This window comes from Halichoerus grypus, chromosome 14 (assembly GCF_964656455.1).
Source record: "Halichoerus grypus chromosome 14, mHalGry1.hap1.1, whole genome shotgun sequence".
In the NCBI taxonomy this organism is placed as follows: domain Eukaryota; kingdom Metazoa; phylum Chordata; class Mammalia; order Carnivora; family Phocidae; genus Halichoerus; species Halichoerus grypus.
Window position 1 is genome coordinate 16604490 of NC_135725.1, and position 17152 is coordinate 16621641.

The 17152-nt window shown below is 37.0% G+C and overlaps 1 protein-coding gene across 2 annotated transcripts in view; it reads right to left on the minus strand.

The window, feature by feature from the left end:
* The window catches only part of CARNMT1 (carnosine N-methyltransferase 1), a 40224-nt gene that overhangs the window by 11668 nt on the left and 11404 nt on the right, over positions 1-17152 (minus strand). For both annotated transcript variants that reach the window (XM_036070468.2, XM_036070469.2), the window contains exons 4-5: positions 2746-2886; positions 1628-1806 (exon numbers count right to left, since the gene is read on the minus strand). In XM_036070468.2, coding sequence (XP_035926361.1) covers positions 1628-1806; positions 2746-2886 — 320 coding nt within the window. The remainder of the gene's footprint in view (positions 1-1627; positions 1807-2745; positions 2887-17152) is intronic.

Below are 17152 nucleotides of genomic sequence, written 5' to 3' on the forward strand. Positions count from 1 at the left end.
CACTGATTCCCCCGAGGATGACCTTCACCATCTGCTCTCTCAAGCCCTGCTACAGAACAAGGTCAACTGTACTCGCCTAAGTGACTGTTTTCCATTATGTCACCTCTCTTTTGAGAACTTTCTCTCTATCCTATCCCCAGCACTTAACATTTTCCATCTCTCTCTTTCTACCTTTAGAATACAGGTTTTCCCAGTGTCAGAGTTCAGGGGAAAATAAACAAAAACTTGACTAAATCTTGTTACTCCCCGCTCGAGTCCCTCCAATGGCTTCCCACCTCTCTGAGTACAATCCAAGTCAGCCTCACCAAACCCTCCCCAACCTGACCTCCCACCACTGCACCCGCTGCTCACTACACCCCAGCCAAAGTGGCTTCTTGCTCTTCCTTGAGCAGAACAAGCATCCTCCCCACCCTGAATCGTTCTTCCCTCGCCATTGCTTCTGTCTGCAACATTTCCCCCCAAATATCTAATGGTTTGCCTCTTCACTTTTTCAAGGTTCTCTGCTCAACTTTTTTTTTAAAGCTCTGCTTAGAGAGCCTTCCCTGATAACTCTATAAATAGCAGCCTCTCCCCAGTCACTCTGTATCCCTGTTACCCTGCCTTAGTATTCTTCCTCAGAATTTTAAATTTGTTATTGCCCCTCTCTCCCTATTGGAACACAGATTCCCTGTGACCAGGAACTTTGCTTTGCTCACTGCTCTTTCCCATGCCTAGAACATACCTGGGACTTAGCAGGTGCTCAAATAAATTTGTTGAATGAATGATCTTGCTGACCTCTTAGGATACTATTTTTCTTCTTCCTTTTACTAAAGCTAATCTACTCCCCCCCACCCCACCACCCCTCTCTCCATTACCATCTCCCTTTCTCTAATGCTAGCTCAAACTTCAACAGTTTGCCAAGATGAAGTCCCAACTTCATAGCCTGATTTTAAAGGTCTTCTATAATCTGGAACCAACCTACTTTTCTGGCCATATCTCCCATTAAACTACCAAACCAACCTCTCTTTTCCTTCCAGTCAGGCTATCCCACCATCCCTGATTACCTTATTCATTTATATCTTCCTACCTCTGCCTCCCTCTTCCTTTTTTTAGATTTTTATTTTTTTATTTGACAGAGAGAGAGAGTGAGCGAGTGTGCACAAGCAGGGGGAACAGCAGAGGGAGAGGGAGAAGCAGGCTCCCAGCTGAGCAGGGAGCCTGATGCAGGACTCGACCCCAGGACCCTGGGATAATGACCTGAGTTGAAGGCAGACACTTAACTGACTGAGCCACCCAGGCGCTCCTGCCTCCCTATTCTTGAAGTCACAGCCTTCTCTCTACAAAGATCTCCTTTCCCACACTATAATCTTTTACCTTTATTATATTCATTATTCATGAACTTTTTTCACACGTGTCTTATATTAATAGACCCAACAGATTCTACATTTCTTAATGGTGGGATCTTATACTTCTTTATATTTCCCATCATTCCCTTATAGAGGACTTTGAAAATATCCTAACTTGCCACTGAAGTATATCTTATATTCTGCTATCAAAATGAATGACCAATACTTGGGCTTAGTATAAAATTAGCTCATTAAATTTAGAATAAAGAACAAGAACTTTTAAATGCTTGTGTTGGACTTACTGCATTCTGAGTAGATCTCCTGAAAATCTCCTGCTGTCATAGAAAAATTAGAACCAGGAGGAAGACTGTGGGGATCAACATCAGGGAAGAAGATGGGTCGAATCTGATCAGCTGACCTCCGGTTATTGCTAAACTGATGGATCCAGGGATAAAGCTTATATTTATTAATTTCAGAACATCTGCAAAATATGAGCACAAAATTCAGTGTTAACTAAAAATTTTACCAAGAAAATCTACTTTAAATACTAAAATATAATCTGAAGATTTACTTATATAATTCATTAATACTTAAGGTGTTACCACTACATCCCAACCAATTATCTGAAAATGCACATATACACATATGTAGATGAATAACCAATCATGAATTAAAAGACAGGAAAAAAATTAAAGTAAATTCAGAGATATAAATGTGTTGTTCATTCACATTTTAAAAAATGTATTTCCAAACTTCCAAACTTCAAACTGAAAAACAGACCAACTCTTTTCTCAAAAAAGTGGTATGGGTTTTGTTTGCTACCCAGCTATTCTCATTCTCTCCGTTTTACCTTCTCACCATACTGGACAACACATTATTTAAACAAGGCAGCTAGTTATTTTTTCCAATGCACCTCTTCTGGCTTTAAAAATAACAACTCTTTTCCACTATTTTCTAAAAGAGGCCACAGAAATTCTGAGAGATGTTTCCAACTCAATCATATGAGCATACTTGGCCATTTTATAAGAATTTGATTAAGGGGAAAAGTTATGATTGCTACACTGCACTTATTCCACTGAAGAAACAAAGGGGTGAAGAAGTTCAAGGAACAATGAGAAAATACTCCTTCCTGGATCATCCAAAGTCTTGAAATTCTGCACAGGGAGCATTTCAGTTTCATGGGATGTCCCATCATTTTCTAAAAAGTCACTTATCCATCCTGTTTCAACATTCTGTTAACCAAGAACTAATTAAAAGTGGTAATTTGTATAAGCAACTTGATTTTAATATAAGAAACACTTATGATTACATATCATAATTAAACACTCTGTATTTATCTTCAAATTCAGAATTGTTCAAAATAGGTAAGTCAATCTGATTCTGAGAAATTACTATTTCCAGCAAAAAGTAAATTAAATACCTGTTGAGTACAAAGTTGGAAGAAAAGAGCATAAAAAAACTCCATTCATTTCCTTGACAAGCATAACCTAGCATAGCTATTTCCCAGGCCAGTCTTCCTAGTCCAGCACCAGGTACCAGAATATTTACTTTAGAAGGATCCCTGAAATGAAATAAGGCAATTATGTCCAACCCCTCAAAGAAAAAAAAGAAAAGGCAAAATCCACATTAACAACTAAAAACTTAGATATTCAGTAAGAATAAGCTCACTCAAAATTGACTTTTTAAAATTGAGAAATACTTCTAAATATAAATGAAAAATAAGGGCATGAGGAATTATCATATGTTCAAATATCAGATGAGGGTTTTATGCCCTAAATACTTTTCAGGAAAAAAAGGAGTCGCCTTATATCTAAAGACTTAGAAGACACTCATACCCCCATAGTAGCTGTCACTTGAACAACTATCTCAAGAAGACAAATTATCCCAAAGGGATCCCAACACACACAAAGATTGAACAAAATCATTTTATCATCAGACACTGAAACAAAACATTATTTCTAAATTCTGTAACTAATACAATAGTTTGTGTGACTAAATAGATGAAATATATGTAGATTTTTAATGTGTTAGTTATATCTTTAAGATCCTATATATTTTAGCTGGCAAAAGAATTTGGAGGGAGGGTATTCTCATGCGGAAAATGAGGAATTGCCTTCTAACTGAGCATAATTAATTGCAAGTACATCACACCAAATCACAGACTCACAACCCAACTGCTCTTCACTTATTGGCATCACACTACAGAAACAAATTCTCTTCACTCTAAGATCCACCATCCACTTTCAAATGGCTAAAGAGCCTTAGCAAAGCAAGGGACTTTCTCAGGAATTCCAGCCAATCAATATAACCCTAAGGAAACCAAAATGGTATTCTTATAGAAAACCAAAGGCAAATGTGTATAATCAGCTGTCATCATATCAATTACAAAGAATTTCACTATTATCTGCATTCTCCAAATTTAGTTCATAAATCATAACCAACTTCCAAATCTACCCCGTCGATAATTCTCTTTTTTTTTAATCTTTATACTACATGGTCTTTAAGTTTGGTGTGCTCCAAACAGGAACTAGGGGCCCATATGGTAACCGCTGCCCTTTCCCACTCTGAAATCAAGAAGAAACAAACAGAACTACAGGGCTTTTGGAAATTCAGTCTACAAATATAGTAACATGGCAATTTTGGCCCAGGTCATCCAGTCTTAAATATATATGTATTTGTATAAAAACCTTAACAAAGTCTACTTAATTTCACTGTTGAATTTTATATATACAATAAGACATAAACCAAAATTTGTTAAAAATGACTTCTGACGGGGCGCCTGGGTGGCTCAGTCGTTTAAGGGTCTGCCTTCGGCTCGGGTCATGATCCCAGGGTCCTGGGATCGAGCCCCACGTCGGGCTCCCTGCTCGGCGGGAAGCCTGCTTCTCCCTCTCCCACTCCCCCTGCTTGTGTTCCTGCTCTCGCTCTCTCTCTGCCAAATAAATAAATAAAATCTTTAAAAAAAAAAATGACTTCTGACAAACAGGCTTATTAGGATTAGGAGACATCCTTTAATACTTGGTATGAGCAAACTGATGCCAAGCTGCCATATAAAATGCTTTCTTCTCATTTCAGGTCACACACACGTTTGTGTGTGAACACTTTAATTTTTAATTGATTTAATTAAATTTCTAATGAAAAGAATGGGTAACATCCTCCCATGTGGTTTAGACCTACCTGTATCAGTTATCTAACAAGCATATAAAGTATATACGTATTTTTAGTATGAGAATTTGAAAAGCTACTGGCCGCACTCTATGCTACCCTTTGTATGACGGACCTACCAATGTGGCACCCGGGCCTCTCTCTCATCTTCCACTCCCTATCAGACCCACCCAAACCCGTACTCTCCCAGAATTACCTCTTTTCTTTTCTCAGTTCCCATTTGCCCAATCAAAACACGCATTTTTACCAAGTGGCTGTTCTCACCTTAGATTTAAAAAAAAAAAAAAAAGGCAAAGTAATGCAACAAAAGTAAATGGATTTAGAAGTAAATTCAGAGTATTTAAATCATTACAAAAATAATCACTAATAACGTCTGGATGGCTGATAAGCTGAGTAAAAAACTACCAAGAAGAAATTAGAAATCATGCTAATCCTAAGGCAAAGTTGTGTTAATAATGGTACTGACAATTTTTTTTGTCAACTTATGCAAAGTTAACTTTATGACTGGTACTACCAAATTCTCCATACCCAAACAGGCCGACAGAACTCTCTACCCCCACCTTGTGGCAGAAAGTGCTGTATAAAACTGCTATTAAAAGGCTGTCATCAAGCCGAGGAATGCAGGTTTATCAAGGCCCTTGACTAAGAGTTAGCAAAGATTATGATAGACCTATCAATTATCTGTATTATGACAAAAGGATTTCTGTGGGCATAGAAAAGGAGACACATTAAAACAAATGCCCAGAATTGGAAAAAAAAAAAAAAAAAAAAAAAAGGAAAAAAATCAAGCAATGAATGAGGGAGATGGAGAGAATTTTTCCCTAAGTTTTTGTTCTTAGATTTTTTTTTCATTGGGTCATTATATGAGGGACATTAACAGCATAATGGAAAGTCCCTCTAATTATGTGTATAAAAATAAAGCATTTTAATAGGCAGTTCCTGCTATGACTGCATGTTAACTCTAGGGCATTTCTATGAAGGTATTTCTGTGGAAAATAAGGGAAATAAAGTCTACATATAGACCTTTAGTGTGATGTGACTTCAAGCTTGGCTAAAACTTAGAAAACCAGGAATAGAGGCACGTAATATCTGGCTCAGTACTCAAATGGTGCCGCTGGAGATTCTTAGCAAAAAGAAGTAAGCAGACAAGTTTACCTAGTTATTAAGGTCCAACTACGGACAAGCAGTATATTTACTACAAATATGACACCCTGATAACAGCGGGGAAAGTTTCAACAGTTCATTCCAGACAAGCAGGAAGAAAGAGAGTATACCTATACGGATCGAACGTGGGGCTCCTGTGTATCTAAACAGGCCGTGGCCCACGCGTACCACGTTCTGTGCTCCAACAATTACCAGCAGTGAATGTGGTTCCTGAGAGAGGTTTCCTTCATTGGACACAGAATGGTTTTTGCGTTGCAGCTGCAGATTAGCAAGTCCCAACACACAAAATACCTTCTCTTGAGTCAACATGCTGACACTTAGCTGACCCCTGGCGGTTAGGGGTGTGCACACTTCCAAGCACTCGAAGTGTTCGATTCTGTCTGAATCCCAGCAGTTCTCTGCTCAGTACAATAAAAGCCACTCACCACCTGTGGCTACTGAACACTTAAAATGTGGCTAGTCCGATGTGATGCGAGTGCAAAACAGATGCTGGATTTCAGTATAAAAAAGGAATGTAAAATAGCTCATTAATAATCTCACATACTGATTATATGCTGAAATAAACTGAATTATTAAAGTATATTATTAATTTCACCTGTGGCTTTTTATGTGGCTATGAGAAAATTTAAAATAACATATATGGCTTGCATTATATTTCCATTGACCAGTGCTTGATCCACACAGAGAAATAGTAAAAACACAATTTTGAGCAAAAGCCAATTGTGAAATGACACCACAAGCCGTTCTATGAGCTTTTACAATATAAACAATAAAATGTTTTGTTTAAAGGTATATAAATATGTAGTTATTGTAGGAAGGTAAGATCAGAGTAACAACTTCATATTAGTTGTTACCTCTGGAAAGAGAATATACTGAGCTTTTCAGGGCATGGTTTCAACTGTATCTGCAATGTTTCTTTTAAAAAATACATAAAAAAACCCACACAAACAAAACAAAACCCTGAATAAAGTAAGTATGGCAAAATTTCAAGGTTTAACAGAGCTAGGTGTTGAAATATTTTGTATTCAAAGTAGAAAATGGGGGGCGGCTGGGTGGCTCAGTCTATTAAGCATCTGCCTTCAGCTCAGGTCGTGATCCTAGGATCCTGGGATCGAGCCCCATGTTGGGCTCCCTGCTCAGCGGGAGGCCTGCTTCTCCCTCTCCCTCTGCCCCTTTCCCTGCTTGTGCATTCTTTCTCTCAAATAAATAAATAAAATCTTAAAAAAACCCAACTACAACTGGGTTAGAAATCCCTTTAGTGTCTAGCCCCTTCAAAAATATCCCAGTTCACCTCTTCATCCGCTCTCAACAAAGAACTCCCATGTATCAAATAACTTCTCACCAATTCTAGAAAACACTTTCTCACCTTAATCTTTAGAGCTCCTATACACCCACAGAAACTCAGTTTAAATTATCACATTATCTATGAAGTCTTTCCCAAATATCCCAGGCATGGGGATTGAATTCACCTCTCAGTAATTTCAGCACTTCATACCTCTGTTATAGTTTATATACCAAGTTTTTCTATGACCCACAGGCCAGTCACCTGTTTTTGTAAATAAGGTTTTACTGGAACATAGTCATGCACATAGACAAACTGTCTACGGCTGCGTCCCACAACAACAGAGTCGTACCCAATGACTACACTGCCTGAATAGCCTAAAATATTTACTGGCTGGCCCTTTAAGAAAAAGTTGGCCATCTCTGATCAAATGCATCTTGAACGTCTTTCCTATTTGTACACAGAGCTTCCTTAATCTGTTATGACTAAATAAATATTCCACTGCATGACTGTACCATAACGTATCAAAATCCACTAATTAAGGACATTTAGATTTTTTCCCAAGCTTTTGTTATTATAATGTTAGAACTAATATCCTTGGCATAAATGATCTTCCACATGCAGGAATCTGTAGAAAACTTCCCCAAAATTGAATTCCAAGAGTCAAAAGATATGAATTTAAATTCTGTTAGATATTACCAATCTTTTGCCCTCCAAAAGATTTTACTGATTTATTCTTCCTTCAGCAAGCTATGTTTCTTCATACCTTTAGTAAGTTATTTAACTTTTTAAACTGTGCAATGTAACAGGTGAAAAAATGGCATCTTAGCTTGGTTTTCACATTTGCATATTCTTATGAGATTGAGGATCTTGTATTTCTTTTTCTGTAAACTATTTACACTATTTTTCTACTGGGTTATTAGTCTTGAATTGTTTTTCCACTGAATTATTACTCTAGATTTATAAGCTCTTGAAATCCTGAACTTTAAGAGTTTAAGATCTTCTTTGAAAGATGTGAAATAAATATTTGTCTTTGGTCTAAGAGGGCTTTCTGGATGAGGGATAAATCTAAATTTTCAGTCTCTACTCTTGCATTATTTGGCAGTCTACATTTCCTCCATTTTCTCTTTTTAAATGGTTTCTTTTAGCTAAAAGAATCATTTTATAAATTACAATTTATATTCTTTAATGTAAGTAGAAAAAAACGCTTCTTTAAAGCTCACCATGTATTTTTCTAATGTCCAACTATATGAAAGAAAAACTACATTCAACTGGTCAATAATATATCTCTATCTTCTGGGAGTGAAATGCAAAGACATGATCGATTTTTCTCCCATATGCAAAGTATCACTTCATTTTCTTCTAAAATGGGTTGGGTTATTGAAATTAAGATATAAAAATATAGTCCAACAGTTTTCCAGATTCACAAGAGAATATGGTTCCACATGGTTGTGATTTTTCATTTCAGGTAGGACTCAAACTTAAGAATTTCTTTCCTTATCAACTATAAACTTTATAGCACAAACATGATTAGTCACTTGAAAAATTGAAACTCTCAATACATACTGCTCAGACCATCAAATGAAAAGTTACTGTGCTTATGTTCATATTTGAGAAAAAAGTTTAAATTTTGAGCTCATACTTCAAGAAAAATTGTATTGCTAATTTCAATGAGCAACTGCTCACTAAAGTACAGTTCAAATCTATTTAAAACCAAAACAGACTAGAGGCTAATAACTCCTGAAATGGTTGGCATTCAGCACAATTAAAATAGCATTTCCTTAATTAACAAATAGACCCCAATATAGATGTCACTCTGTGGCTTCAAAGTGGCTTGTGCTTGCAAACTCAGGCATTTAAAAACTCTAAATAGGGGCACGTGGGTGTGGCTGGCTCAGGCAGTAGAGCATCCGATTCTCTCTCTCTGTGTCATGAGTTCAAGCCTCATGTGTGGAGCCTACTTAAGAAAAATAAAAAGTAAAATAAAGTAAATAAAAACTCTAAACAGAGACAAATTGGACAAATAAGACAAGTGTGTTTTCATAGGAAAAAATATTTTAATGCACACAGGTATGGTTAATTCTATGCATATTTAAGTATACTATCTTTTATAGACAGCTCAGTTAGAAAGGGCCTTTACTGAAATTTCAAAAAGAACAAACACAAGCTGACATAAATCTGAGTCAAATCCAGCCAAGTGTAAGGACATCAAATTCCCATGTGCTTACTGTGGCATAAGAGGATCCTGGAAATTCATCTGAGACCCAAAGTTGACCAGGATTTACCTAAGAATCAACCTGGATACTGAAGGGCTGTAATTAATGTTCCTGTTTCAGGTCTAGGGGTTTACTTCTTTATGGCAAAATTATGCCTTTAACATGGATATGGACTTTACTGTTTTATTAGCTTTATTTTTTTAAGGTTTTTTGATAGCTCATCTTATCAACTATAAGGAAACCAATCTAAATTAAACAAGCAAAACAAATGACATAGGAAGAGATAACGAAAATTTTCCACTGGGGCCAAGAATGGCACCAAAAAGAAGTTTGACAAAGATCTTGGCACTCTTCATTTCAAGTTTATCTGCCTATCTGCTCTTATAATATTGATTATTTTCAGGGAAGGGAAATGGACGGCTGGGTAACAGTTATAGGAAAGAGACTTTATTGTGAAGTTTTAAAAATTTTTAACACTGTGTATGTTTTACCTAATCAAAAAAAATTATTCTTTTATTTTAAAATAACCTATTAGATTCATTAAGAGTTAATTCATTCTTTCCTCACCAGTCCACATTCTATTTGTTGATAGCAATAAGGATAATAAAATAGTAGATAGATAACAGTAAAGTAATACTCTGTGTCAGTCCACTAAGTACCTTTAACAACAGCATGCATGCCCTTTGGTAAAGCTGACACTGTTATGCTGTTTGGACACCATGGTAATACACATGATTCAATGATCATGATTCAATGACTATGAACAAAGTCATGTTGAAAGTGCTAGGGGGCGCCTGGGTGGCTTAGTCGTTAAGCGTCTGCCTTCGGCTCAGGTCATGATCCCAGAGTCCTGGGATCGAGCCCAGCATCAGGCTCCCTGCTCTGCGGGAAGCCTGCTTCTCCCTCTCCCACTCCCCTTGTGTTGCCTCTCTCACGGTGTCTCTCTCTGTCAAATAAATAAAATCTTAAAAAAAAGAAAGTGTTAGAAAGATGATAACATAAGCATCTGGCATTCAGCCTTCCAAATATATGCAAACTTTGGTACAGTCCAATTGTAATGTCTTACTTCATAACCCACTTTTCAAAAACAAATATTTTGAATTTTGAGAAAGACCTGGACTTTATGTTCACAGAAGCTATTCAACTATTATATATTATTTTTAGAGCAGAGCACTGAATATATACATTGACAGAGAGTACCAACTAGAAACTTTAAGGAATATAACATCCTACAATATAACAATACATCCTACAATATATCGATGTTTATAGAAGTCCATAATAATTATATCATAAGTCTAACAGTCGTAGAATATTTAATGTAGGACTATTGATCAGAATTTTTTTAAAAAAAGAATGACCATGGGCACCTGGGTGGCTCAGATGGTTAAGTGTCTGCCTTCGGCTCAGGTTATGATCCCAGGGTCCTGGGATTGAGTCCCGCATCAGGCTCCCCGCTCAGCGGGGAGCCTGCTTCTCCCTCTGCCTCTCTCTCTGTCTCTTATGAATAAATAAATAAAATCTTTAATAAAAAAAAATAAAAAATAAAAAAATAGAAAAAAGAATGACCTGTAGCATTTATTAAAGAAAGGTAGCCTTTAAAAACTGTGTGATTTTTAACTATTTATTCCAACAAAAGCCTACAGTTTTCAAAACAAGCATTATTGAGAAAGACTTCATATCCTAAAGAAAACTTAAAAGCATATTTCAACATTGCCACCTCAATATTCCATCGTTAAAGAGGCAGAGATGTCTCCCAACAAAGAAAAGTCTGACCAGATGGTTTTAGAGGTAAATTCTATTAAATATTTAATGATGAATAAACACCAATTCTTCTCAAACTCCCAAAAAATTAAAGAACTTCCTATAACTCATTCTATGAGGCCAACATTATCCTGATACCAAAATTAGATAACATGACAGAATAGAAAATTCACAAGAATTTTCACAAAAGAGAAAGAGAACAGATTAATAATACCCTTTTTACAGATGTAAAAATCCTCGACGAAATATTAGCAAATCGAACCTAACAACATATTAAAAGGATTATTCACCATAACCAAAAGGAATTTATGTAAGGAATGCAAGAGTGGTTCAACATAAGAAAATCAATCAATGTAATATATCACATTAATAGAACAAAGGAAAGAAACATGACTGTTTCACTTGACACAGAAAGACATTTCATAAAATGCAATACTCTTTCTTGATAAAAATGCTCAGGACACTAGGAATAGAGGGAAAATTCCTTAATATGTTAAGGGGTATTTATGAAAAACCTACAGCTAAAATCATATTCAATGGTAAAAGGAGGAAAGTTTCCCCTCTAAGACCCAGAACATGGTAAGGATGCCCCCTTTCACTACTGCTGTTCAACGCTGTACTATAAGTTTTGGCCAGACCTTTTCAAGGGGAAAGGAAGAGGTAAAAACCATCTCTATCTGCAGATGCTCTGAATCTGTATGTAGAAAATTGCAAAGAATCCACAAAAAAGCTCCTCCAGGTAAGAAACAAATTAAGCAAAGTTGCAAGGTTACACAATCAACACATAAATATCAGCTGTGTTTCTATACATCAGCAATGAATAATCCAAAAGGAAATTAAGAAAGCAATTCCATTTACAATTACATCTAAAAGAACTAAATACTTAAGGAATAAATCTAACCAAGGTCAAGAAAGACTTGTACACTGGGTGCCTGGGTGGCTCAGTTGTTAAGTGTCTGCCTTCGGCTCAGGTCATGATCCCAGAGTCCTGGGATCGAGTCCCACATCGGGCTCCCTGCTCGGCGGGAGGCCTGCTTCTCCCTCTCCCACTCCCCCTGCTTGTGTTCCTGCTCTCACTGTCTCTGTCAAATAAATAAATAAAATCTTAAAAAAAAAAAAAAAAACTTAAAAAAAAAAAGACTTGTACACTGAAAACTGCAAAACAGTGCTGAAAGAAATTACAGAAGATCTAAATAGACATTCTGTGTTCATGGACAGGAAGATTTAACATTGTTAAGATGTCAATACTATCCAAACCAATCTACATATTTAACACAATTCCTAACAAAATTGCGATAGCCTTTTTCACAAAAATGAAAAAGCTGTCTGAAATTCATAGGGAATTGCAAGGGGCCCCAAATAGCCAAAACTATCTTGAAAAAGAATAAATTGAAGGACTTATGCTTCTTGACTTCAAAACTTAAAAGCTACAGAAATTAAAATACTATGGAACTGCCATAAGGGCCAATGTACAGACCAACAGAATAGAACAAAAAGCCCAGAAATAAACACTCACATGTACAGTCAATTGATTTTCAACAATAGTACGAAAACAATTCAATGGGAGAAAGGACAGTCTTTTAACAAATGGTGCTAGGAAAACCAGATATCTATATGTAAAAAAATGAAGTTAGACCCTTACCTGATACCACATACAAAGTGAACTCAAAATGGATCAAAGATCTAAACTTAAAAATTAAAACCATAAAACTCTTAGAAGAAAGTATTGGGGAAAATCTTCATGACACGGGATTTGGCAATGATTTCATAAACATGACATGAAAAGCACTAGCACCAAAAGAAAAAATAGATAAATTGGACTTCACCAAAATTATACAATTTGTACATCAATGGACATCAAGAAAGTGAAAAGACAACCTACAGAATTGGGAGAAAATATCTGTAAATCATATATCCAACAAAGAATCGATACAAGCAAAAAAAAGGGGGGGGGCAAAGATCACAAAAACCACACAATTTCATCTCTGACAAATCATCTTCAACCCAACCATAATAAAGACTACAAAAAGCATGAAGAAAAGAGTCAGTGTTATAAAAAATTAGGAAACCCAAACATACTGTATCCTCACTGATAAAACTGGGAATACAAAATTCATTAACAAGTCTATGGACAGTAAAAATGTAAATTAAAAGCTTCTCAAATGAGTATTATACATGTCAAGCATTTCCAGTAGTTGAAGCATTTGAAGATTTAAAGCGTATAAATAAACTTCTTTCCAGAAAAACATGTCATTAGAAAACTTCCTAAATTATATCTTTAAAAAAAAGTCAGTGAATTATTACCTATATTACTTCTGAATCTTGTATATCAGATATTTGGACATGTAGAAACCAGCACTAGAAGCACTGCTCTTTTTTTTTTTTTCTTTGAGTGATAACATGGCTGGAATAATAATTTCACCTGTGCTTCCAATGTTACTGAGTTATTTCTGGGCCTCAGACCCAGAACACTACAAATCAGACTGAAGAAATATTTTTAGAATTGAAAATCAGTGAGGTGGCTCACTAAGGGTCTGCCTTCAGCTCAGGTCATGATCCCAGGGTCCTAGGATTGAGCCCCAAGTGGGGCTCCCTGTTCAGCAGGGAGCCTGCTTCTCCCTCTCCCACTTCCTCTGCTTGTGCTCTCTCTGTCAAATAAATAAAATCATGTAAAAAAAAAAAAAATCAGTGAAATGTCACAACTGTCATCAACAATGGAATGAAAATAATGAAAGCTTTAGGTGATACAGGAATCACAAGTCTATAATGAATCTATTATTCCTTCAACTGTGTGTTCAGCAGGTAATTATAGCACAGCACGTCAAAAATGTACTGGCCACAAGGAAAAAACAGTGGGTGATTTTCATGGCACCCAGCTACAGACAATCTACATGGCATACCCATGTAGAGATCCAAACCAGGTGGATTAGCAGCCATTACCTGTTGAAGGCCGACTAAACGATACAAGAGCCCAAATCCTTTACTTTGCAGATGACAATTCCAATACACCAATGGTTTCCTGTGGACACAGTAGTTCATTTACTGCTGAAGAAGTAACTATATTTTCATGCCTGAGAGTCCGAGTGTTTCTTAATATTGCAAAGATCTTCCTATTAATCTACCACAGGAAAGATACTAAAATCAATGTACGCGAAGTAAAAGGTGAGATGCAGATGAAAACTCAGAAACGATTTCATTTTCTAGAAAGCAACAATTGTTACATTGCCACATTTCTAGATGAAAGGTTTATAGACAATTTTTTCTTAGCTAATTGGAACAGCTAATACATGTAATAATATTAAAAATTAAAAATACAACTTTCACTTATCCCCCCATGTTCACAGCTTACAGAAGGGGAATGCCTTTTTTTCTAGTTGTCAGTATTATTTACTTCCAGTTTCTACTATTCTTTTCCATATATCACCTGGCATTCAACAAAAAATGAGACATGCAAACCAGAAAAAAAATGTAACCCATTATTATGAGAGGAAACCATCATCAGAGCTGACCCACAAATAGCACATATGTTGGAATCATCAGACAGGGACTTAAAACTAACCATAAAAAATACATTAAAGCATCAAGTAGAAAAGGTAGATCACATGCACAAATAGGATATGTGAGCACAGAGAGAACACACGCATGGAAATATATGTGTATATGGAAGTCCTAGATATTTTTTTTTTTATTTTGGTATCAGAGTTAAGTCCTTCAATGAGTTTATCAAGAGACCGGCATGACAATCAGTAAAATTCAAGTAAGGTCAATAGAAATTATCCAAACTAAAATATAAAGAGTTCATGAGAAAAGAGTCATCTGACACCTGAGAGACAATGTCAAGCTGTTTCATATACAAGTAACTCAAGTCCCAGAAGGGAAAAAAAAATAAGAGCAGTCTTTGATTTGGTGATACATATCTACCCAAACCCTCCAAAGCAAAACAAACACCGAGCAGGATAAATTCAAAGAAAACCACACCTAGGCACCTCATAGTCAAACTTCTGACAAACAGAGGTCGGGGGTGGGGTAAGGAGAATGGGGAGTAACCACCTACTGGGTATGGGATTTATTCTGGGTTCATGAAAATGTTATCAAACTCTGTAGAGATGATGGATACACACTACTGTGAATCTACTAAATACCATCAAATTGTTTACTTTGAAAACATCACTTTTGCTCTACGCACTTCACCTCAACTTTATTATTTTTTATTTTTTTAAAGATTTTATTTATTTGTCAGAGAGAGAGAGAGCACGCACAAGCAAGAGGAGCAGCAGGTAGAAGGATAAGCAGGCTCCCTGATGCGGGGCTCGATCCCAGGACGCTGGATCATGACCTAAGCCGAAGGCAGACGCTTAACGACTGAGCCACCCAGGCGTCCTCACCTCAACTTTTTTAAATGAGGGGAAAGCATGAAAATATTTCTCAAAACAAGGCATAGATTGCCCTCAAACATATGAAGATACTCAATTTCATTCATAACAAGAGAAATCCAAACGAAAAGTAGGCCAAGATATGCTTCTCCACCCATTAGATTGGCAAAAGTTCAAAAGCTTGGCAGAACAATGTTTGGCAAGGCTGTGAGTAAACAGGCACTTTCATACATCGCTGGCAAGAAGGCAAAACACCACAACCCTTAGAGGCGTATGTGGCAATAACTGGCACAGACCCTAAAGTGGCCCCCACCTACCGGTGTTCATACCTTTTTATAATCCCCTCCCTTTAGTGTGCACAGGGATCTATGACTTGCTTCTAACCAACAGCCACCCCTGTGATAGCATCACATTATCAAAGACTCCACTGAAAGCCTGCTTGCTCTAAAGACTCTCCTTGCCCGCTTGATGAAGTAAGCGACCATTTTGGGAAAGCTCACAAGACAAGGAACTGCAACTGGCTTCTACCAAGGCAGTTAACACAAAGCCAGGGCCCTCAGTCCTACAAACACAATGAAATCAATTCTGCCAACATGAGTGAGCTTGGAAGCAGCTATTTCCAGTCAAGCCTCCAGATGAGAACACAGCCCAGTAGACATCTGGATTGCAACCTTGTAAGATGCTATGCCCAGATTTCTGACCCACAGAAACTGTGAAATAATAAATCTATGCTGTTTTGGGGCGCCTGGGTGGCTCAGTCGGCTAAGCATCTGCCTTCGGCTGAGGTCATGATCTCAGGGTCCTGGGATCAAGTCCCGCATCGGGCTCCCTGCTCTGCAGGAAGCCTGCTTCTCCTCTCCCACTCCCTCTGCCTGTGTTCCCTCTCTCGCTGTGTCTCTGTCAAATAAATAAAAAATAAAATCTTAAAAAAAAAATAAATCTACGCTGTTTTAAGCAGTTAAATGTGTGGTAATCTGTTGCACACAATAGGTAACTAACACACTTGCCACACTACATATGCATTTACCTTTCAGACTCAGCAATCCCATGTCTAAGAATTTACACTAGGGGCACCTGGGTGGCTCAGTTGGTTAAGCAGCTGCCTTCGGCTCAGGTCATGATCCCGGGGTCCTGAGATGGAGCCCCACATCCGGCTCCCTGCTCAGCAGAGAGCCTGCTTCTCCCTCTCCCTCTGCCTGCCACTCTGCCTACTTATGCTGTCAAATAAATAAATGAAATCTTAAAAAAAAAAGAATTTACACTAAAGAGATACTTCCAAAAGTACAAAAATACCCATGCATACAGTTATTAATTGTAAAATAATTTATAGTTGTAAGATACTGCCAACTACTTAAATAACCAAATACAGGAGATTGGTTGAAGTACTCTACAGCTGTAAAAAAGGCTGAGGAGGATCTCCATGCACTGATATGTAGCTATTTCTAAGATATTTTGTTAAGTGAAAAAGCAGAGTGCAACATAGAATACACAGGCTGCTACATTTTGTGTATGAAACAAAAGGAGGTAATTTAGAAGAAAAACCCTATATCTGCTTACGTAAGAAACAAAAAATAAAAACAAGAAGGATGAACAAGATATTAATGATACTGATTACCTACATGGTGTGTGGGATTGAGAAGGAGGGGTTGAGATGGGCTATCAAAGGAACAGGGAAGGGAATAACACTTTTTCTGAGTATCACAGTTAATAACTGATAGCCCACAAATCAAAAAATAAATATAAATCAACAAGGATGGGGAGTGGAGGCAAGACAGAACCCTAAAAACTGAAAGCAAACAAACAAACAAAAACCCCAATATACTGAATTTCAAACAAAAAACACAACCACGCTGAGGATAGGGG